Source organism: Zophobas morio, unplaced genomic scaffold (genome assembly GCF_036711695.1).
Source record: "Zophobas morio isolate AGI-343-1 ecotype UQ-CSIRO unplaced genomic scaffold, CSIRO_AGI_Zmor_V1 ptg000017l, whole genome shotgun sequence".
Lineage (NCBI taxonomy): Eukaryota > Metazoa > Arthropoda > Insecta > Coleoptera > Tenebrionidae > Zophobas > Zophobas morio.
This window is the reverse complement of record NW_026972122.1, coordinates 9,125,697-9,150,088: the sequence shown is the minus strand read 5'-3', so window position 1 is coordinate 9,150,088 and position 24,392 is coordinate 9,125,697. Positions and strand designations below refer to the sequence as shown.

The 24,392-nt window shown below is 31.7% G+C and overlaps 1 protein-coding gene across 2 annotated transcripts in view; it reads left to right on the top strand.

Annotated features, from left to right (window-relative positions):
- Window positions 1-24,392, top strand: part of LOC135130488 (filamin-B) — an 80,274-nt gene that overhangs the window by 3,541 nt on the left and 52,341 nt on the right. For both annotated transcript variants that reach the window (XM_064057885.1, XM_064057886.1), the window contains exon 2: window positions 24,102-24,344. In XM_064057885.1, the coding sequence (XP_063913955.1) occupies window positions 24,102-24,344 (243 nt within the window). The remainder of the gene's footprint in view (window positions 1-24,101; window positions 24,345-24,392) is intronic.

The following is a 24,392-nucleotide window of genomic DNA, read 5'->3' as shown; positions in this document are numbered from 1 at the left end:
AGGCTCAAGATAATTTACACATTTTAGGTAGGATTTATTCAGTAAAATTTTGTGCTAGCGTCATCAATCTTATTTTATTTACCATGCTCATGACGACTTTTGAAGAAAATTAAATAGTAAAATGTTATGTAATTTTAATTTTTTTTCCAAAAATCTCGACGTCTCAGGTAAAAAATCAATGGATTCATAACCTATACGTGTAGGACTATGTCATTTGATACAATTTAAAACCCATTTAGTATATATAATTTTTGAGGTCACGTCATCACTTTGTTGGTGGGGATGATTAGACAAAGTTTGCTTAGTGTTTTACCATCTACATGATATTCGTATTACACATATAAAATTTGACAAAAATCGGTCCGGTAGTTGCAGAGATTATATGTCTAGCAAAAGTTGACACAGAAGACGAACAGACAGACAAACAGACAGACAGACAGACGGAATCAAGAGACCTACTTTTTCGTGCTCTGGGGTACGATTTCGCTATTGGTATCAGTAAACTAATTTCACATGTTTCATGACCTTCCATCAATTTTGGCGTGTTTTTTCACTGGATTTTTACGTAATTCAATACCAATTTTTTTATTCAAAACTTTGTTACCCTCTCGTACAAATCGAAAAATGCTGAATAAAGGAATACATTTTTTAACAGTTTTTCCATCTTTTATTAAGAGACACTTTGCCAAGTATTCTTTATTGAGTTCAGAATTATTTCCAATTTTTAGACAATCGTTTTATTATTATTTTGTAAAGGGAAATATTATTTTTATCCATTGTGGGAGAGGCGGTTTTTCTTTTTCGCGCAAATTTTAATATTGAAATTTTAGTTGCTAGACTTTTCATTGAATCATAGAAATGACACAACAGAAAATTATTCTGAATTATTTTTTAGACAAAAATAGATTTATAAACGCAAGGCTGAATACTAAACCTAACATTTTTATAACATAAGGACAAGAACAGTGATTTTATACAAATTACTGTTTTCAAGATTTATTGTGGTTTTTACTTCTGGGGCAGTTTCCCGACTACTTTAATGTTTCGTTTCATGGTATGTAATTTGTCTTGTTTTCTTGTCTCGTACTGCCTTGTCTAATTATAATTATATACCACGAATTAGTAAAAACGTCGACTCATTTAAAGCTATATGTGGCCCCCTAGGAGCTGTCAGTTTCGACGCGCTCCACCGGCTTCACCGCCGAAATTTCCGCCCCTGGTTTTGTTACCACAACAAATAATAGTCAGGTCAACAACAAAAGAAGATGACAGCATACTAACAAAAACGTATTTATCTACACTTATAGCATGAGAGACAATTAACTATAATTTCAAGTTTCGATCAAGTTCATTGTGCCATGATTACTCTATAAGAAATTTCGTCACCAAAATCCCCACCAAATCTTGCAACTTAATATCGTGGTTCTATTCGTGGAGATATTGAGAAGGATTAAGTTAGCTAATTCTGTGCCCCTGATCTTGTACCAGCATATTTGGTAGTGACGTCACTCGTTAACGTTATGTAAACACAAAATGTAGGTAAGTCATGCTCTTCGTATATGGCTGCTATAATTTGATGAAGACTACCTACTCAACAAGCTTCAAGTTGGGGAATTTTTAATGGGAAGATGATAATGTATTTAGAGCATAAGGTAAATATTTTTTTAGGTGATACTACAAAATTACGTAGAACGGAGAGAAACAACACAATAGATCATTATTCATGGAAATAGAAATTATGAATCAGTTCTGTCATGATTCATTACCTCTACAGATATTTAATAAAATTACTTTATTAGACATAGGAGGCTTTCCGGACCATAAAAGACGAAAGCGAAACTTGGGTCATCAACGACAAGTAGATTCTAGGATTAATTCCCAAAAAGCTTTGATTTTTAATTCTAAAACTATACAATTAATTTATTCTCTGGAAAACGGAAAGAATTTGTGGGGAAAATTTTCTGATTGTATAAACATGTATCTTAAAATTATCATATATACCTATCGCAATATTTTGATAATATTTGTTCCTTCATTAATCAAGATTTATGGTCTGTTTACTAATTGTCAGGTGTAGTATTTCGTAGTTACGCTGTGCGTATTAACAATAATTTATGTGACGTAGCTTTGGAATTTTATCAAAATTTAGCATTGTCTTCACTTCTATTGATAATTGCAGCTATGTATTTTGACATTTTGGTGCAGTATGGAATGGAGATTGAATATAAGTGTAATAAGGTGTAGTATCTTGGATTAAGTTTAGATTTGTTAGATTTGAAAACTGTTCTCTTAGATTTATTACCCATATACAGGGTGATCTCATAATTGTGATTCAAATTGACACAAACATAGTAGCGGAGAGATGAAACCAAGCTCCATCAGAAAAGAATGTTAAATCCAGCAAGTTATCATCATTGAGATGTTCAAGAGACCATCTGTAGTAGGCAATACGTCTATTAAAATCAGCAATTGCACTTTTATTTTTAAAAATTTCAGAAATCCATTAGCTTACGCTCTGGAAGTAAAAATAATTCTTAGACAATCAGATGTAGTGTTTATTTCATTTTTATTGTTTGCGTAGTGTGTGGTACATGTGTAGTGCTGAAGTAATAAAACTTAATTAATAATTTACTGTGAATTTTGTATATAAATTATTACAGATTTACGATGTCTTTTAACATGTTGTTGGCCTTGATCCTCCTGGTAGTAAACTTATGCCAAAGAACTTTAACTTTAGGACCCGGGTGGGTTAGGTAGCATCGCGCTTGCCTGCCACACCTTGGGTCGTGGGTTCGATTCCCGCCCTGCTCTGGGTGTTGTGTATGTCCCCCGTTACCCTGTAATTGGGCCTCCGGCCTGTTGGGTAACGTTAACCAATAAAAAAAAAAAAAAACTTTAGAGAAAGGCACAGTTAATTGATAAATAAAGTGTAAGGGTTAAAATTACCTCTTAAAAATGCATCCATGTGTAAGAACATAGGTTGATAAAAAAATAAAAAAGTCTTAACTGTAAACATCTATTATTATTATTAGACAGGAAATTGATTTTTATCTGAAATTAAAAGGAGTGGAACCAATTCAGGAAAATTTGACACTTCATTAAAATTTCAAAAAGTCGTCTGATTGCACCGAAATTTTTTTAATAGCAACAGCTATTTAACAGAACGGTTCGGTTACTCCTTTTATGGCCATTAAAGTGAACTTAAAGGAGAACGATTTAAACTTCCTAGACACACCTAAGTTGCCATTCGACATTAATAGGTTAAAAATTTGTCATAAAAGATTTCCGGTATTTTTATCTGTAAGCTTATGAGGTACAACAATCGTAGAGATAGTAAATGAACGAGAAACCCAGTTTTGTAGAGCAAGAGTTAGCGAACAAAGAACTAATTTCAGCATGATTCTTTTGAGTAAACCTAGCATATTTTACTCAGAGGAGATTAACTGATCTACTTATGTCAAAAGACAAGGATAGCGATGAGAAGAGTAGAGATGACGATGTAGGTGCAAAATAAGAAGGGCTAGGTTAGCTACTTTTATTGCAATAAGCTAAGTCGTCTTGTAAAGAATGTAGACACAAAAGCCAAATTAAACAAGTTGAGCTAAATCGTCATATAAGTTCTTGACAGAAAAGGAATCTGAAAAACTAAAAATGGATAGAACAGGTTGCCGATCTTGTAGAAAACGTACAGGGACAACAAATTAATGTCAAGTCTTTAAGAACGAGTTGGATGTTTATGATATCTGGTTAAAAACAGTAAACACTTTCAATGAGTACAGTACTAGTCAAAAAAAATGACTGTGATAAAGAACTGAAACTATAATTTGAAAATTTTTAATACTGGAATCTGTTGCAAATATCTTGGTGTGTATTGTAGATGTAGATGCTCCAAGTAGAAATTTCTGTTTTAGTAAACGTCATTTCAATTTTATAAAATTGTGTAAGGTGGCTCCGATTACGTGGCGATAAGAAGAAACACGGGTTGCATTTAAAACTTACAACTTAATTTGTCCAGAAATTTTTATAAAACACGCCTTGAACATTGTAGAAGATCATATTACATCCTTGTAGGTTTCCTTATATAAGAACAGGAGAAATTAATTACTGAGTGACAGAGTCCATTAGGAGTAAAATGCATGTATTCAGCAAAATATAACACTGTAGTGGGTGGGAACGGTTACAATATGACGCAGGTATTAGTACACATAATTCATCATACTTACCACGGATTGTTCATTTAAACCATGAAATTAATATAACCCGTGTTTTATCTTTTTCCATAAGCCGCAATGTTATTCGTTGTTACGTAGATGCTCAATAGGTGACCACACAGCTTAGAAGTAGTATTTTTGTAGATAATTTAAGCAATTTAACATTTTCATTTATTATTGTATCTTATTATTGGTTAAGAGATGCAATTAATTTGTCCTCTAAATGAAAGTATTCTGTTGAGCAAATAAATATTTATTCATATTTATGTATTTATTTATTTATTTATTTATTTATTTATTTAATTATTTATTTATTTATTTATTTATTTATTTATTTATTTATTTATTTATTTATTTAAATATTAAATTATGCAAATTTTTGCTCTGTATTTCGTTTGATTACATCGAAAGAATGTCACGTAGAAGTTAGTTTGATTTGAATAAGTTTATCTTCTCAAAACAGGACTAAAATTATTAATTAAACCACAATCAAACCATGTCGGGAATAAAACGTTATTATAACTTGCAAATGTTTTTGTGAAAATTTGAACGTGTAGCAAAAAAACTGCAAGTGAATTCGTACACTACAAGTATATGAGTATATTTTTGTGTAACATTCAAATCATTTTTAGAATACCATTCATTGAAATGACGTCATCAAATTGTTGGTGGGCATGATTAGCCAAAGTTTGGTTAATATTTAACCATCTACATGATATTTCTAATATACATACAAAACTTGACAACAATCTGTAGTTTTATTATTAACGACGCAAAATATACATTAAAAATATTACAATGAATTTGTAGTAATGGTAAAAACGGTACATTCGTAATCTACCATGGACTAGAAATATGTGTTAACAATGATATAAATCCAAATTTTCCAGTTTCTAGTAGAATAATCGGTACAATAGCAGAGGTACATTCTTTTGGACGACTACTAAGTACTATGATGTTTTACCTCTGAAACACGAATTTTAAATAAAATGGTAAAAATTAAGAGTTAATTCAAAAATTGTATGGTGGTATGCCACATTGCAGTTTCAGTTGTTATTTTGTTCACTTATTTTCTAACAAATATTTGCTCAGTAATTTACATATTTCTTCTCGTAAACTCGTATCCATTTTCTCCTGAGCTAATATTTCATCACGGCCGCTTCAAGTTAAAATTTATAACGTCTGGGAGAAAACAGTCAAAGATCAACCGAAAAAGAAATTCGCGAAACACCGATTACGATCTACACCATAAAAGTCGATTTAAAGTTTTTTCAGGTCCGACAATACGCTTTATGCAACATAAAGAGGAAAACAATATCGAGTACCAGCTGTGAAGCAACAGTTGCTTTTTTATCTTCTTTATTAATTTTTAATTGGGTCATTTCATTCACTTGAAAATCGTGAATGCGAGTGGATTAAAGTTAATCCCACACCATTAAAAAGTTCCCAGGCCGTGCTCTCGCTTCAAGTAGGAAACTGTGCTTCCAAGAAACAAACTTCGAATTCGCACCAATCTATATTTAGAAGTTGCAGCATGCGCCTCTTTGTCTGTGGCTAGAAATAATAAAACAAGACGAAAGATAAACCACTCCCTCCTGATTAATAACTTGATAGAGCCGGCAGTACTGCTTGATCTTCTCAAATTATGCCTCGGAGCAGAAGAGGCAGCTTTGCTCGGTTATTTAATTTCCTGAAGAAATACATCACGCGACTGCGGAAAAAGAAGAAAACCCATTTCTTGTTGTGAAGGTCATAACGTTCAGGCAAAGGTTGCGTCGGAAGCTTTTTGTCGTCGGTATTGTTGGAGTTATCAATTAACAAGTGTGAGAAATGGCCTTGAAGAATGTTTAATGAGTATGTTAAAAACAATATATGAAAATTCGTGGGAGCTGCAAAAATCTTCGCTGTTCGACTTTTTAAATCAGCTAACAGTACTGCCACGGTACCACAATGAAACCACTTCCGTACCACCATTTGTTTTTTCAAAGAAACAAAGCCAATCATGAATCAAATCTAATTGCTTTTAATAACCATAATGACGGAATTAACAATTAGACACGAGTGGAGCATTTAGCTGCTTATTAAAATCATTAGTCCATTACAGATGATCGTACTTTTTGAAGGTAACGACTACTGATGGTTGCAAATTGCGAAGTGGTCTATTTTCTCAACGATAAATCCAGCTGAATGACTGCAAACAAAAGACCGCCTGTCAGCATTTTTAAAAATTGGCTACTTAAGGCTGTCCTTCGTCGGTCAGACCCAAGGTAAGGCAGACGATCCGGTGAGATAAATTCCAAAAGATCTGCTCCTACTGACTCAAGTTTATATTTAGACAAAACAAATAACAGTTGCGACATGGTTGTCTGTTTGTGACTGTTGATAAGTAGGCTATGTCTATACTGCCAGCTTAATTGCATTATTGTCCATAATTGTCAGTATCCATGATGCTGTTATTCTTCCAAAGCGAACAATCCGACTGTGGGTTCACGGTTTTTTGTATGCGGGAATCTTTGTGTAAAATTACATAATTGTGGCGGCTTACTTTACGGTGTTTAGCATGCACTCGTTGGTTGGCCTGGTGATACTTCGCGCTCTCAATTTTCGATGTAGGAAATAAGCTTTTTTGTATTTATGTAAAGTAATTGCTTGCTTTGAAAGCATATAGTTTATAAAGTAAATATAGCGGAGTAAGTTTGCTGAAGGATGTTAATTTACTGGTAGTTTAACCTGTGGATGTCTGCATTGGATTCAGTTAGAGTCTATCCATTGTCGATAAAAATAGTGTTCACAAGCGCAATTTGAATTGTGGGAAGCTTTCTCTTAGATGCTATTTCAATAGAAAATATTTGTTTTCATCGAGAAAAGTGGAAACTTCGCTCTTTGTAATCAACAGAAAAAGAAACTGTAATGTATTTAAACAAGATTATGGTCAGATATGTCTTGTTTTAATTCCTGCCTTTTTCTCTTGTGGATGTTTCAGAATATAATATCTCCATGTTAAGAGGAGTCGCTACGTTTTGCTTTTATGGTGTTGTCAATATATTTTCAGAATGTAATATCACCATTATTAACATTCTTATTGTTATGAAATTTTAAAATGTCACCTGTCCATAACTTTCACTGTATCACTCGAGGGCATTTTATCATTTTGTTGAAATTTTTGCAGTTCTTTTTTTAAAAAAATTATATTTCAGTTATTTATGGAAATTTCGGAACGCGGTTTTCGCTAATGTTTTCAGCTCTACAAAACTCTAGAAATTACAGAAGCATCGACTTTTTGTCGGACATGAGATAGACTAAAAGCAGTTTTTTCAACACAATATTTCTGTATTTGTTTGACCTTTTACCTTAGGCATCCAGATTTTCGAAAAAATCAAACATTTTACAACTGCAGAACCGAATGCTCTGAAATGTTGCAAATGTTTTAAGGGTATTATAAGCTTAGCAAATCATTAATCAAAATTCATCTTCTGATCTTCCTCAAAAAGCTGACGACATTATCTCAAAATTTTGCTGAATCATTACTACTTACTATTTAAATATACAAAATGTAAATTTATAGTTTGTCAATGCAATCATATTTTTTTTAGAATTTAATACATGAAGCAGTTTGTTCCAATTTTTACAAAGGAGAGTACTAAAATTGTTAACACATTTTTACTTCCCGAGCGTGAGCTAAGGAAATATTGTAATCCAGTCCATCGGTCGACTTGCCAGTTTTATGTTTTCTCGAAGTTTCATGACCCCCAAACTACGAAAAAAGTGATTTCCCGTTTTCGCCTGTCTGTCTGTCTTGGACACGTAATCTCCGAAACTATTGGACTGACGAATCTATCTTGATTTTGTATATTATTTTTATGTTAAGGTAATGCTTCTGCCTTACGAACCAGGGTCAACAGGGCGACAATTTTTTTTTTTTCATTAGATAAATTTAATATAATTAATCACTCTAATTTTTTATTGATCCATTTTCTCGAAAATGTCAGAATGCACAGGTCCTTGTTTAATAATAATAATAAGGAACATTTTGTTCAATTGTGGCTCAATTAATAATTTTAGTCCATTCATATCAAATAAATTTCTACTTGACACTTTTCCAATGTACAAACATAAACACTTAAATTGAAGGATGTTGTTATTGCTGAGAGGTCAATTTTTCCCGTGGGTTATCTGCTTTAAATATATTTTACATTGTCCTTACTTATGTGGTGTTCCATTGGAACTGATGCCTTCACGGTCCAGTGGCTGCGGGGGTGTTTTTATGTTGCTGATTTTTACTTTATAGAAGTTATCACGAAAGAAACATCACAAAATCCAGTTTTATAATTTTTCTAAGAAACGAGATTGGTTGGACTGTGTTAAAGTTTATTTAAATTTTATTTAAAATCTAAAACTGACATAATTTTAAATTATAAGAAAATTATTATTTGGAAACATGAAAACAACTGCATAATTTGAACACAAAACACAGCAAAATTTTTTTAACGAACGCCAATTAAATTTTATAAAATTATATACTCCTATTCTTGTGGTTTATGGATTTGCCTTGATTTCTTTACTCTAGGCATCCAGATTTTCGCAAAAAATTGCATCGTTATATTTTATACCAAAAAGCACCAATGGTTGGCAAATTCGGTAGACGTGGCGTAAAAATGCTGATTTCCTAATGCGATGATCACTGGTTCAATTCACTCATGGGTCATATTTTTTTTTTATCAAATCAAGAGCGATTTACCCCCTTTTTCTAAATCTTGAAAATACAGTAATGTTGCGCCCGCCCATATTTAATTATAAAAATAACAATTACCTAAATAACAGCTACTCAAACAAGCGGGATTTGTTAGACTGTGCTTCGGAGGCGAGGAAAGTTCTGTTAACCTTCGACCAATTTTTTGATTTGCAGTGTTCAGACTTTCACCTGAGATAGGCAAATAATTTCTCATTTCTGGAAAAAAACTTGAAGTCATGGCTGTTAATTTGTGACATTTTCACACTTATCTGCAAATATTTTCATTAAATTTTAGACACGTTTTCAAGAGAGAAATTTTACTTCAAGAACTATCTTGATATTCTTTTTCACATCCATAAAGCTACTAATAACAGCAATTTCCTGATGTAGGTGTATCTTCAGCTTTGACTAAAATAGAACTTTCATCTTTTTTTGGACAATATTGATGATGATTTGTTGGAGAAATTTTTCTCAGACATATCTTCCATATTTTGATCGGGATCCTTCTTCGTCTAGAAAAAACTGGCGTTTCGTGAGCAGACTTTTTAGTATAATTCTTAAATGACAACCAACCCATATTTGGCAGAAATTGTGCTACAATTGAGGCTTGAACAATTTAGATTTAGAAGTTGAGTTTCAGGTATGTTTGGCGTACTTTTACTATAGCTATTATTTGTTCTCCAAACAACCAACGAATTACGTTTAACGTGTCTTCTAAAGACGGAGAGACAGCGATATCAAATAATTAATACACGATAATATACCAAGCATATGGCCACCGCTATCTCACGATTTGACCCCTAATTTGCACAATAAATCGTTTTTCGATTTCCCACATGTTCTTCAAAATGTCATTCAATGGGTTAGAAGATAAGGTCGAAAGCGTCTTGAAGCTGGCGGAGGCTACTTTCTCAACCTTTGTAAATTATTGTTGTTTGATCTCATGAACTAAGTGTTTTGTTTTTAAAAACACATTTTATTGTTATAAACGATTGAATTACGAATAAATTTATGTAACTTCGTCATCACTGATCCAATGATCAAGGCTAAGCGGAGCCTAATGCAAGTGGATGGTGCTTATGCATTTTTCAGTCATTTTTACCAATAAAATTGGTACTTGATTGTTGACAAGTTTAAAATTTTGCAACATTATTCATGATATGAAGATTATTTTAAAGACTCTATCCAACCTGGAATCTTTTTAATCACCCATTTGGCAAAATTCAATTCCCTTGGTATTTTAAATTTCGGTTCTTAGGCAACTTTTATACTTTTGTCTGAAACAGGTAATCCATTTTGGAGCCATTTGGACGCATAAGTACTTATGTAGGAATTATACTCCTATGTTTTTAGTTTTATGTTTTGCCACTATATTTTGTGCAGGGATTAAATTAGTAATATAATAGCTAATCTGAATCAAAAAAATTTGTCGTTCAGTATTTCTGCTGTTATGCAAATAAGAAAATTTTGATAATTTTCCAACAGAATTAAGTCACAAAGACGTGTTATTATACCGTTCTACTCAAATATTTCACTTATATTAAAACATAAAAAATTGGTCTAAAGAGTTTAGACAGTACTTCCCTCGCTGTCGGAAACGTGACGACTGCATGCCTATTATGTTTTTTTTTCGCAATGGATTTCAAAGAATTCGGTTTTATAGTTCCTGAGTAAATCAATAAAATTAATTTACGCATTCATTAATTTTTTTGAGTCACCCTGTATATGCAAATCCTAAAAATATGAATGGAGTGATAAATTACAAGTACAGACTCATCATATTTTGTACAGTTTAGATAGGATTTATTCGGCAAACTTTTGAGCTGACGTCATCAATTTTTTGGAGGGGATAAGCAAATGTATTTTGACTAAACACTTATTATGCTCTTTATAACCTTAAAACATCTTCAAGATTTCAAAGCATTCGGTTTTGTAGTTCCTGAGTAAATCAGTAAAATAAATTTACGCTTTCATTAATTTTTTTGAATCACCCTGTATTTGCAAATCCAAAAAATATGGATGGAGTGATAGATCACAAGTACAGACTGATCATATTTTGTACATTTTAGATATGATTTATTCGGCAAACTTTCGAGCTGACGTCATCAAGTTTTAGGAGGGGATAAGCAAATATATTTTGACTAAACATTTATTATGCTCTTTATGACCTTAAAACATCTGCAAGATTTCAGAGCATTCGGTTTTGTAGTTCCTGATTAAATCAATAAAATATATTTACGCATTCATTAATTTTTTTGAGTCACCCTGTATATGCAAATCCAAAAAATATGAATGGAGTGATAAATTACAAGTACAGACTCATCATATTTTTACAGTTTAGATAGGATTTATTCGGCAAACTTTCGAGCTGACGTCATCAATTTTTTGGAGGGGATAAGCAAATATATTTTGACTAAACATTTATTATGCTCTTTATAACCTTAAAACATCTGCAAGATTTCAAAGCATTCGGTTTTGTAGTTTCTGAGTAAATCAGTAAAATATATTTACGCATTCATTAATTTTTTTGAGTCACCCTGTATATGCAAATCCAAAAAATATTAATGGAGTGATAGATCACAAGTACAGACTCATCATATTTTGTACATTTTAGATATGATTTATTCCACAAACTTTTGAGCTGACGTCATCAAGTTTTTGGAGGGGATAAGCAAATATTTTTTGACTAAAGATTTATGATGCTCTTTATAGCCTTAAAACATCTGCAACATTTCAAAGCATTCTGGTTAGCAGATTAAAAATTAAATTTCAAAATGTTGTTTTATAATTTTGATTTTTTTTCCAAAAATCTGGACGTTTCGGGTGAAAAGTCGATTCAGAGTTGTAAACTACATGTGTAGGACTATGTTATTTTATACAATTGAAAACCCATTTACTATGTACAATTTTGAAGTGACGTCATCGCATTAGTGGTGGGGATGATTAGACAAATTTTGGTTAGCGTTTTACCATCTACATGATATTCTTAATATAAGTACAAAATTTCACAACAATCGGTCGAGTACTTTCGGAGATTATCTGTCTAATAAAAATCCGGGACAACAGACGGACAGACGGACAGACGGACGGACAGACGGACAGACGGACGGACAGACGGACAGACGGACAGACGGACGGACAGACGGACAGACGGACAGACAGACGGAAATGGGAGACCTATTTCTTCGTCTTCTAGGGGTCATGAAAGATCGAGAAAACGTAAAAGTAGAGAGTCGGCCGACGGACTCGATTACAATACTTCCTTTGCTTACGCTCGGGAAGTAAAAATTGAAATTTGGGATGTTCAATATATATGGAATACAGTCTATTAAATTAGATGGATTAGTGCCCTTTTTTGTCTTCAACGATATATCACATGATAGGATATTATTTATTTGAATGTTTAAAATTTAAAATTGTTACTACTTGTAATATTTCTGGGTTAACCCTATCACATTCTAACCTAATTCTTTGCTTAAAATCTTCTAAGTCTCTTAGAGCTTGCTGATACACCCTATCTTTTAAGTAGCCCCACAAAAAATCGAGAAGGGTTAGATCTGGAAATCTGACTGCTCCATTTTTGCCAATACATCTATGGGAAAATGTATCATTCAAATAATCTGTTATTATTCGCGCGTTATGTGGTGGTGCACCATCTTGCTGGAAATACATTCTTTCTCTCACGACGACTGGAACATCTAATAACACAGGAATTTTTACAAGTAATTCCAAACAAATTTGCGAATTTAGATTTCGTTCGTAAAATTTATGCCCGATATTTTGACTATTGATTATCCCACAGCAAACGTTGATATCCAAAATGTGTTGAAAATTAGTTTTTCTTAGCCAGTGAGAATTTTCTGAAGTCCAGTAACGACAATTATGTCGATTCACAATTCCATTATTATTAAAACGGGTTCCATCTGACCATAAAATATTAATTATGATACCCTCCGTTAACCAAGCAATAAAAGCTAATTTTCTTTCGAAAGGGCGTACTAAAGCTTGATGTAAATGAATTTTGTAATCATGATATTTGACTCTTTTTAAAATTCCCGTATTTGCCGGATGGAAATATGAGGATCCATATTAACCCTTCCCAAGACTCCTAGGGTATGTTTTTCATCTGTTGTCGTTTTTCATAAAAAGTGTGTTTCTTTTTGAAAGACCCAAATTGTTCTAAACTTTATGCTAATCTTGCTAAATACATACAACTTGGTTGTTGTCTCTCCGGAAATTTTTCTGCGCATAATGTTCTGGATTGTTTTCTATTTATCGTACACTCCCTATAAATAAGTATCTTTTTTTTCGGAATTACTGAATGTTTCGTTTTCCATTTTTTAACAAAACAATATTTTATTTATTTTATTCTAGAAGTGACAAACCAGAACACGAAAATAAAAGGAAAAGTTGCTTGGGAAACGACACCGTATTTTTACTTCCCGAGCGTAAGCAAAGGAAGTATTGTAATCGAGTCCGTCGGCCGACTCTCTACTTTTACGTTTTCTCGATCTTTCATGACCCCTAGAAGACGAAGAAATAGGTCTCCCATTTCCGTCTGTCTGTCCGTCTGTCCGTCTGTCCGTCTGTCCGTCTGTCCGTCCGTCTGTCCGTCTGTCCGTCCGTCTGTCCGTCTGTCCGTCTGTTGTCCCGGATTTTTATTAGACAGATAATCTCCGAAAGTACTCGACCGATTGTTGTGAAATTTTGTACTTATATTAAGAATATCATGTAGATGGTAAAACGCTAACCAAAATTTGTCTAATCATCCCCACCACTAATGCGATGACGTCACTTCAAAATTGTACATAGTAAATGGGTTTTCAATTGTATAAAATAACATAGTCCTACACATGTAGTTTACAACTCTGAATCGACTTTTCACCCGAAACGTCCAGATTTTTGGAAAAAAAATCAAAATTATAAAACAACATTTTGAAATTTAATTTTTAATCTGCTAACCAGAATGCTTTGAAATGTTGCAGATGTTTTAAGGCTATAAAGAGCATCATAAATCTTTAGTCAAAAAATATTTGCTTATCCCCTCCAAAAACTTGATGACGTCAGCTCAAAAGTTTGTGGAATAAATCATATCTAAAATGTACAAAATATGATGAGTCTGTACTTGTGATCTATCACTCCATTAATATTTTTTGGATTTGCATATACAGGGTGACTCAAAAAAATTAATGAATGCGTAAATATATTTTACTGATTTACTCAGAAACTACAAAACCGAATGCTTTGAAATCTTGCAGATGTTTTAAGGTTATAAAGAGCATAATAAATGTTTAGTCAAAATATATTTGCTTATCCCCTCCAAAAAATTGATGACGTCAGCTCGAAAGTTTGCCGAATAAATCCTATCTAAACTGTAAAAATATGATGAGTCTGTACTTGTAATTTATCACTCCATTCATATTTTTTGGATTTGCATATACAGGGTGACTCAAAAAAATTAATGAATGCGTAAATATATTTTATTGATTTAATCAGGAACTACAAAACCGAATGCTCTGAAATCTTGCAGATGTTTTAAGGTCATAAAGAGCATAATAAATGTTTAGTCAAAATATATTTGCTTATCCCCTCCTAAAACTTGATGACGTCAGCTCGAAAGTTTGCCGAATAAATCATATCTAAAATGTACAAAATATGATCAGTCTGTACTTGTGATCTATCACTCCATCCATATTTTTTGGATTTGCAAATACAGGGTGATTCAAAAAAATTAATGAAAGCGTAAATTTATTTTACTGATTTACTCAGGAACTACAAAACCGAATGCTTTGAAATCTTGAAGATGTTTTAAGGTTATAAAGAGCATAATAAGTGTTTAGTCAAAATACATTTGCTTATCCCCTCCAAAAAATTGATGACGTCAGCTCAAAAGTTTGCCGAATAAATCCTATCTAAACTGTACAAAATACGATGAGTCTGTACTTGTAATTTATCACTCCATTCATATTTTTAGGATTTGCATATACAGGGTGACTCAAAAAAATTAATGAATGCGTAAATTAATTTTATTGATTTACTCAGGAACTATAAAACCGAATTCTTTGAAATCCATTGCGAAAAAAAAACATAATAGGCATGCAGTCGTCACGTTTCCGACAGCGAGGGAAGTACTGTCTAAACTCTTTAGACCAATTTTTTTTTTTTTAATTCACAAGCGTTTTAAAGCTTGTAGATGAATACCGACTCGTATATACAGTAGACGCCGCTTAATATGATCACGGTTAATGTTATCAACCGCTTAGTGTGATCAAAATGGCTTGGAACGGGCCCACGCAATACCTATGCATTACAGTTTTTCCGTTTATTGTGATCAATATTTCGCTTATTGTGATCAATCTCACAATTCTTATACAAACGGGAATTGCTTTTTTGGAGAAGCGAGACGACTGAAACTAGTATTGTGTTTTAATGAACATTCATTGGTCTCAAAAGGTACATTCGCTTATACCACTCACTTTATACAACCACAATCGGTGGTCAAAAACAGACTTAAGTAATCAGTGCGTTTCCGACTTTTGAACGAACGAATTGTTTCTGTTTTAAATTTGAGTAGTACTTATGTAAAAATTAGCACGTCGAAACGACGAAATCTTAGTTTATCAGAGAAAACAAAAAATTCTCAGCCCTTACTTAACAAATTTCTACAACAACCAAAGGAAATCGAGGGTTCCTTTCTCAGAATGGTAACCAAAATTTAAAATAAATTCTAATGTTTATGTACCTTCATCTATTAGCGTAATAATCACTGTCTTGTTCATGATTTTGTTTTGTTTCGAGTTTTACTGTCTTTGATGGTGGGGTTCGCTTATTATTATCAGTCGGTTAGTGTGATCAATTTGTCTGAGTCCCAAAGTGATCACATTAAGCGGCGTCCACTGTAATTGAATTCTTTGGTATTCTAGTATAGTTTTAGAAAAAAAAGTTAAGGTCATTTCCGGTGAAACTGAAGCTAATACGATGTCATTTAATGGATTGTATTACATATATTGAACATGCCTAAGTTCAATTTTTTATGTTTTAAAATAATTGAGATATTTGAGTGGAACACCCTGGGACGCCCGGTATATATTAATAACTACATATGTGTAACTGCAAATACTGACATTTGGAACTCGACTTTTTCTTCTAAATTTATTAAAAATGTTAACATGACTAATTAGAAGAACATTGTGAGAATATAGAATGGAAACATGTGTCTTTCAGATTCTAATTTCTCATTTCCCATATTGTATTTCTAATTTCTCACATCTCACATCCAACATTTCATTTCTTACATTTCATTCATAATTTTTCTCATTTCTTTATTTCTTCCTCAATTATTCTCCTTTTTTATTTCGAATATTTCATTTGTTTCGCTTTTCATTTCTCACATCTCTTCTCTGAAATCTCATTTTCCGCATCTCATCTCTCATTTCTCACATAACACTTCTCATTGTTCACATCTCACTTCTTATTTCTCACATCTCATTTCTCATTTCTCAATATAATTTTACATATCTCGTTTCTCATTTCTTATATCTCATTTTCACCTTTCGTTGACAGTCATAATCATAAATCACAACGGAACTAAGAATGTTAGAATTGATAGAACCAACTACTAAATAGCAAAAGAGAAATATTTTATTTTTGGCATGGCTGAAAATGGAAAAAAATCAATCTTAATCCTTTATAAACTACTCCTAATACTTATAACTACCGAATCGAGTCAGTGTTAAAAACTAAAATAAACAACTTGAATGGGTCAAGAGTTACGACATAAATTAACCATGTTATTAGTTGTATTTTATTTTTCAAGCATGATTGGATGAGGCAACATTAAAAATTTTAATGTAGAGTTCAGTTCTGAACATATTTATTATCTTCTTTTCATAAAAAATAAATTTACGTCTGTAAAACTGTTTTACTTCCCAAGCGTAAGCTAAGGAAGTATTGTAATCGAGTCCATCTGGGACTGGATTCTTTCATGTTTTCTCGACGTTTCAGAACCTAAATTACGAAAAAATAGGTCTCCTGTTTCCATTTGTCTGTCTGTTGTTTTTTTTATGAGACAGATAACTTCTGAAACTACTTGAGCAATCGTTGTCAAATTTTATATGTGTATTAGGAATACCGTCTAGATAGTAAAACGCTTACCAAAATTTGGATGATCCAAAATTTACATTAGTAAATTATGTATTTGTAAAATACGATGCTTCTGCACTTGCTGTGTATAAGTCCATGTTGAGTTTTTACCTTGGACACACAGATTTTTGGAAAAAAATCTATAACAACATTTTCAATTTAACTTTGAAACCGTAAAACCGATTACTCCGAAATATTGTAAACGTTTCAAGATTATCGTAATTACCGTAAACATGGTAAATCGTTAATACAAATTTTCTGTTTATCTCTTATTTAAACTTACATTTTTAGGAAAAAAATTTAATTTACTTAATTAATTATTAGTCCATTTAATTAATTGTTAGTCCTCTCTTCTGCATCAACGAGACAAAATTCATCAAATTTGACTTTCTTTTAACCCCTGACGCTTGTAATTTGAACGTGCTTATAGCCGAATTCTTTCGAAATGTGAACATAAACAATCGAAGTTATGTAATTAAGCATGCACTGAAAAATTAGGAATATACAGAAGTTGTGACAAAAAAACTCGTAATTTTTTCTAAGACGTGGGATTTGTTGAACTGAAGAAGTGAGATTCAGTACATGCAAGTGTTGACTGGCTTACAACTTTTCTGTCCATTTGTCTTCAAAGAACAGTATTCGAAATTGTAACTTGCAGTTTGTTAAAATTACCTTGCAGATTACAACGGATAACTTTTTGGAAAATATCCATGAATTAAGTAGATACAACCATTGCTTATCTTTTAACTAAAATATTTCAATTTTACTTAGATAATACCCGCTGGAAAAAGTGTGTTAATATAATAAGGGTATTATGTTCAACGAGAGGTTGAACTAAGATTGTGTGGAATACTATATTTATGCAGTTATGAAATTTTCCAAAAATTAAGTACATTTTGTGATTTAAATTAACAGAAAAGAAAGGTTTTTGTAGTATTGTTTCTAAAATATGTCTTGTGTCAAATTTTGTCGTAAGTTTTTTAAATTTAAAGAATTGTAGGCATCGGTAATAAATGATAGTACGTCGAAGTAAGCAGTTAGCTTTTACTGTCAAATCAGTTAGTTGACCCAACGAGTGTAAGCAAACACTTCTGCACACAAAGTTCATACAAATCACACTCTAAATCGCCACAAAGTGCGACACAAAAAAAACTAAAATAAAAACTGTACGGTGCTGATGTCCTAACGGAAAGCATGAATCGTTTGAACGTTACATCATGGTGCATAATATGTCTTGATGATGTCAGAAATATAAAATTCTTCTTCGCTGAAATAGTTTCTCGGTACAAATCTTAGGCTTTTAATAGATACCTACCAGTATGTTCGCGTGATAAGAAAAGGTTAAAACCTGTAATTATCACTAAATTACACGTTAATTAGATAACATAACACCAAACACCACTAACCGACGATGTCAAGGCGACAAGGTCTGGGTTTTTCGAAAATTATTTTCCACCGTAAAAACTATAATTGTGTTGTAATTGTAATCATGTTACGATGTTATTAACGTTCGTGAGCTTGAAAAATTTCAAACATGTTTTCTATTCATGTTGCCATAAAATTAGAATGCTTCAATAATTGTTTTATTTAAACAATGTAATTAACTAATAAATGGCGAACAATGGTGAAAACAACCGACCGGAAACAAATTATTTGACACTAATTCTACAAAATAAGAATTCTTTAAACGTGTTTTGCAAAGTATAATTAAAAAAAATGATTCATGAAAATTTTGCGTCACTTCAGTCTATTAAGCTAAAAATTAACGACGGTTGGAATTTATGTTTTATTATGTCATACTTAATGGAATGTATTTTAAAATGTTCGATACTGTTGCATAATTTTTTTGAAGTAAATCATATTATGTACTTTAGTGACGGCTTCTAAAAAAGATGAAAAATAAATGTTGTAAGATCTGGAGTTAGAAATTATTTTCTGCAAAGGATATATAACTTTTAATGAAGATTTACCAGTACCGCAACTTACACCTAAAGCATATGTAGCAATTTTAGTATTAAACGTTTATCAAACGCAATTGTTATTGAATGCTTAAATGTAAATGTTTTTATGTAAATTTTTGAAATTTTTCAATGAGATAGTATGAGTTGAAATTTATAGGCATAAAAGTGTTAAAATTTGGTGGATGCGCTGGGTTATTAACATAATTACATCGACCACCCCAAATGCTATTTATTCACTGCAAAATTGAAGAAGAAAATATTAATAAAATCATAACTTAAATGTCACAGTATGTGAAAATAAAATCGCATTTAATCCATTTTTACTGGTAAAATATTGGTAGATTACTGGTGTTTAGCAGCTGACACGATGCAGTTATTATGCCATAAAATTTACAATAAGTTTTCCATTGTTAAAACTCACATTATTTGTTAACAAAATTTACTGCGTCACATTTTGCAGACAATCAAACCTTCATAGTAAAATTTATGACACAAATGTGGGATATTTGTATTTTCTATTACACAAAGAACCAACGTGTGCATTATTTTAGAGTTCAAACAATTAGTGGATTTGTTAAGGTTACGAACAACTAAATGGTCGTCAGATTCTTTTAAAAGGCTTATAAATTACGGATTTATGTGTCAGATAATTACAACAATAAAAATATATACAACACTTTACGGCATTTTAATAGATATGATTTCATGTTTCAGTGACATAATGGATAATTGAATATGATTTTTTTATTTCGACCGTAAACGTTTTCGAAAAAATTTTATACCAGCTAATAAAACAAAAAATTTTAGTATTATTTTATTATTTGAAGTATTAAATTAGTCTTTAAAGGAAATTCTTTACGATGTTTACGTTTATTACAAATATTTCAAAATGTAAATTATTTGGTACACAATGAGATTATTTTGACATTTCACTCAACAAGTTAAACAGCTTTAAAAATAACATCATTCAGTTGATACAATAATTTTAATGTCAAAATATGTATTATTTGTTTTGCATACTAGTCCTAATGTTAATGTGCACATTTAATTTCAACTAACTAATTTTATTTTTCTTTGCTCTTAAAACACTTACAATTTTCTAGAGGCATACAATATGTTTAGCATAATTATTTTAGATGTAGCATAATGATTTCAAATTCGATTTCGTTAAATAAGATGTGCAAGATCTCTTGAACGGATGTTTGAATATTTCAAAAGAATTTAATGAAGGTTAAACGAGTTTAATGGCAGTGTGTTAATTAATCGCTGCAATTTATATACTTTTTATTTTTTTAGAATGCAATTACTCATGACGAAAAATTTTAATGGGGTAATTTGTACATTCCTATAATTTGTTTCAATGCAGGTATTCATCAAAAACAAGCAAAAGTTAAGTTGAATCGGATATTCGTTTTTTAATATTACTTAAAATTACACTGCTTCTAGAGGCGAATGATCGGGATTACAAGTGAAAATTTCATATGATCCACAAAATTTTGATTGAAGGTAGACTATGATTGATTAACGTAAAGTCACTCTATTTTTTGGCTAAATAGACATTAACTTTTTATCTGTCATACTCGACGTGTGCTGATCACAGCCTACTTTAAATAAAAATTTTGTGGGTCATATGATACAAATTCAAATTATTTTATATCACTAAGGTTTGTGGTACGATTTGAAAACCTTGATAGAACAATTGTTGATAAATGTTTAGAAACACAAGATTTTTACTTCAAAAATTTTACCAAAATAGTTTCGTAACGAACTACTCTATCGAGTAAAAAAATTATAAAGTGCTAATTATGTGGAAAAAGTTTGTTAAAAAAAATTATTGTTTTCTGGATTCTGTAACAAAATTCGTAACACGTTTCATAAAACAACATATATCTGTAGGTATACAGTTTTAAAATAAATTTGACGAATCGTTGTATGTACTTGAAATACCCTATTTATTCGAACATAACAAGAAAATTATGAAAAACTGAAATAAACTCTACGACGTAATATGGTATAATGGTTAAAAAATATCTTATGAAAAATGTCCCCGAAGTACAATCAAACAAATCTAGTTGTTAAAAAAACAATATAGGTAATACGAAACGCAGTGTAAGAAAAAAAAAACATAGGTCCATGAGGGGATACCGAACCGACGAAATTCTTGTTTATTGTGTAGAAACTTCAAGCGGAGTCATAAACCAGAAAGACAGGATTATTTTATAAAATTTATATGTTATTTACAAATACAATTTTGAGTTAACGTCATCAAATTCTTGACAGAGATGATGGACAAATTTTTGGACCCATTTTATCGTTTGTACACTATTTCATACAAATATCTAAAAATTGATAACAACCGGTTAAGTAGTTTCGCATGTTATCTGTCTTATGAAAATCAACACCGACGACAAACAACCGAAAACGAAGATTTTTTATACTCTAGAAGTTGTGAAACCAGAACACATGAAAGTAGCCATTCCCCGGATAGACTCTATAATCCTTCTTTAACTTACGCTAGAGAAATAAAAAGATTATTCTCTACGTAGTTTACAAAAGATACTAAATCTTACTTGTCTTATGACATGATTGACGTATTACTTTTTTTTTTAATTTTTGGTTCCCAAGCGTAGGCGAATAAGTAATAGAGTAAGAAAACATAGTTTTCCATTTTCGTCTGTCTGTCTGTCTCCTTTGTCTGCGTCGATTTTTCGTAGACAAATATTCTTCCAAACCACATGACCGATTGTTGTCAAATTTTATAGGTATATTAAGAATTTTGGGTAGATGGTAAAACGCTAACCTAAATTTATCTAGTTATCCCCACTGAAACTTTGATGACGTCACCTCAGAACTATGTAGTTGTTACTAAAATTTCTTAAATTAATGTACCTCTGTACTTGTCGATTATGAATCCGCCTTGAATTATTCCCCTTTCTCCTAGGCATCCAGATTTTCGCAAAAGAGTTCGATTTCAATAACAACGCGAAACTGGTGGGTTCGATTATCTTATGTGCTATTTTTTATTCAAAAATTGACATGTTTTATTATACTGAATACCCAGCATGTTCAGCTGGTACATTTACAGGTGATACAAATTTATTAGTGTTATTAGTCGAAATTGTATATTCTAAATCCTGGTTTATAAAGTCACACCTCTAAAATTTCATAAGAATGAGTCCAGTAGTTTCGGAGATTATCTGTCTAATAAAATCACCAACAGACCATAGGCAGACCACAGATGGCAGACGACATATTCTAGGAGTTATGAAACATCGAGAAAACATGAAAGTAGCCGTTTACTGGATGGACTCCCGGATAATAAAAATGAGTAGTGTTCAATTAAAAATATATTCTGCTGCCAAAACCGAATTAAGTTGAAAATAATTTTAGGTTACGCAGTTCCAAAAACTTTTCCTATCTAATAATGAATAAGATATCGAGAACACACTTCTTGACTCATCCTGTATATAACATTCTGAAATACTTTTAAGAAATCACAATTCTGTAAAAAAAATAGTATTGTGTTATTGCACACAACTTCCCTCTTCTCTGAAATACAATTATTAAATAAATCCATTTGTTCAAAACATTCAGTCACGAGATATTTGATGCATTAGCGAGATAACCGCTACTAGAAACACGTGGAAAATATTACAAAAAAATTTTTGTAAAGTGGTTCATTGTGACAAAATCAAGGCGGATTCATAAGCCACCAGTACGGTAGTATATTATTTTGTATAATTTTTACTACTCAAAATGGTGAAGAGTGTTGTGAAATTGTAGGTGGGAACCATTTTTACCATCTACACTATATTTCTAAAATTGAACAACAACGGGAGACCTATTTTTTCATATTTTAGGAGCCATGGAACGTCGAGAAAGCATATTATACCCAAAATAAATCAAATGTTTATGTAATATAACTGTTTCTTTAGAGAATAAAATCTTGAAGGTTAAATTGAAAACGTTATACACTTTTATTCTTCGATCTTGCAATAAAAATAAATATCCACCCAATTGAATTTAAAATATTTTATTCCATTTTGACGTTATTAACTCCATGATTCACTAGTGAAATCAAAACGTTTACTGAAATAAAATTTTCAATGAAGAACTGATTTTTATTTCTTCTACCAAAAATTTTAACATTGAATTAGTTTTTTTGGTTTGTAGTGTGAAATATAAAAGTTACAATTATTCAGATTACTAAAATTTGCATCAAATAGCCGACGAATAATAAGATTTAGAATTTTTAGACCGTTCCGAAATATAAGCCAAAATTATACTTTCGTCTACTCCTTTTGTGTGTTTTCGCTTCCTCCATTCTCAAAAATTCATATATGTACTCTTTTTGATATGAATGCTTGGATTTTGCTGGCACCACTTCATTCATAGCTTTCAAAGGTTTATTCAGGACTACTGAATTGTACAAAAACTTCGTTTTCGTCTTTATCTTCTACACGGTTTCACGATTGGGATTATTATGATCCGAATTTTTATTTTATTACTTGAAATTTTATTCATAAAATTCGTCAAAATACAATAATAATAAAACATATATACGCCGCGTGAGTTAAACATATTTATTCACTCAAAGAAATGATCTCACTCGCCCTGCATGCTCATGGTTTCACATCTTCTCGTGACTAAACGAATGCTTAATTCACTTGTTGTATAATATTTATTGATCGGTAAAATGATACTGACAGATCATATATTCATTTAAAATAATGTTCACGTAAAAATCATGTGTCCTATGATAAATATTTTGAAATTTGGTGACCATTTGAACACCAACAGTACAAAATTTTCTGTATTTTTTATTTTACCTTGTTTTCATGTTTTATACAAATTAAATAAAACAGGTTTTGAATACACAGTGGTGTCTTCATTCGCATTAATATACATTTTAAACTGACGGTAATTTTTGTCCATATGATTCTTATTACCCAGGTTTCCCATACCAATCTTATCAATACGATCAATCTTGCTACATACTACAAAATTTGCCTTCCTCAGTACGTACACTCTCTTAACAAAACTATTCTTTTTAAGGCAACCTCGACATTGTCAACGGCAACCTGAAGCTAATTTTGGGTCTAATCTGGTCCTTGATCGTCCGCTACCAAATAGGTCGATCCAAGTTCCCTCCACGAAAACTGATGCTGGCGTGGCTCCAGGCCGTTCTACCGGAGTGCAAAGTAGGCAATCTCACCACAGACTGGAACTCTGGGGTGCTATTATCAGCCCTAGTAGACTACTGCCAGCCTGGCCTTTTCCCTCACTGGAGAAAATTAGGTAAAAAATATAGTACCTCTTTTACATTTTAACTCAAATGTGGTTGTT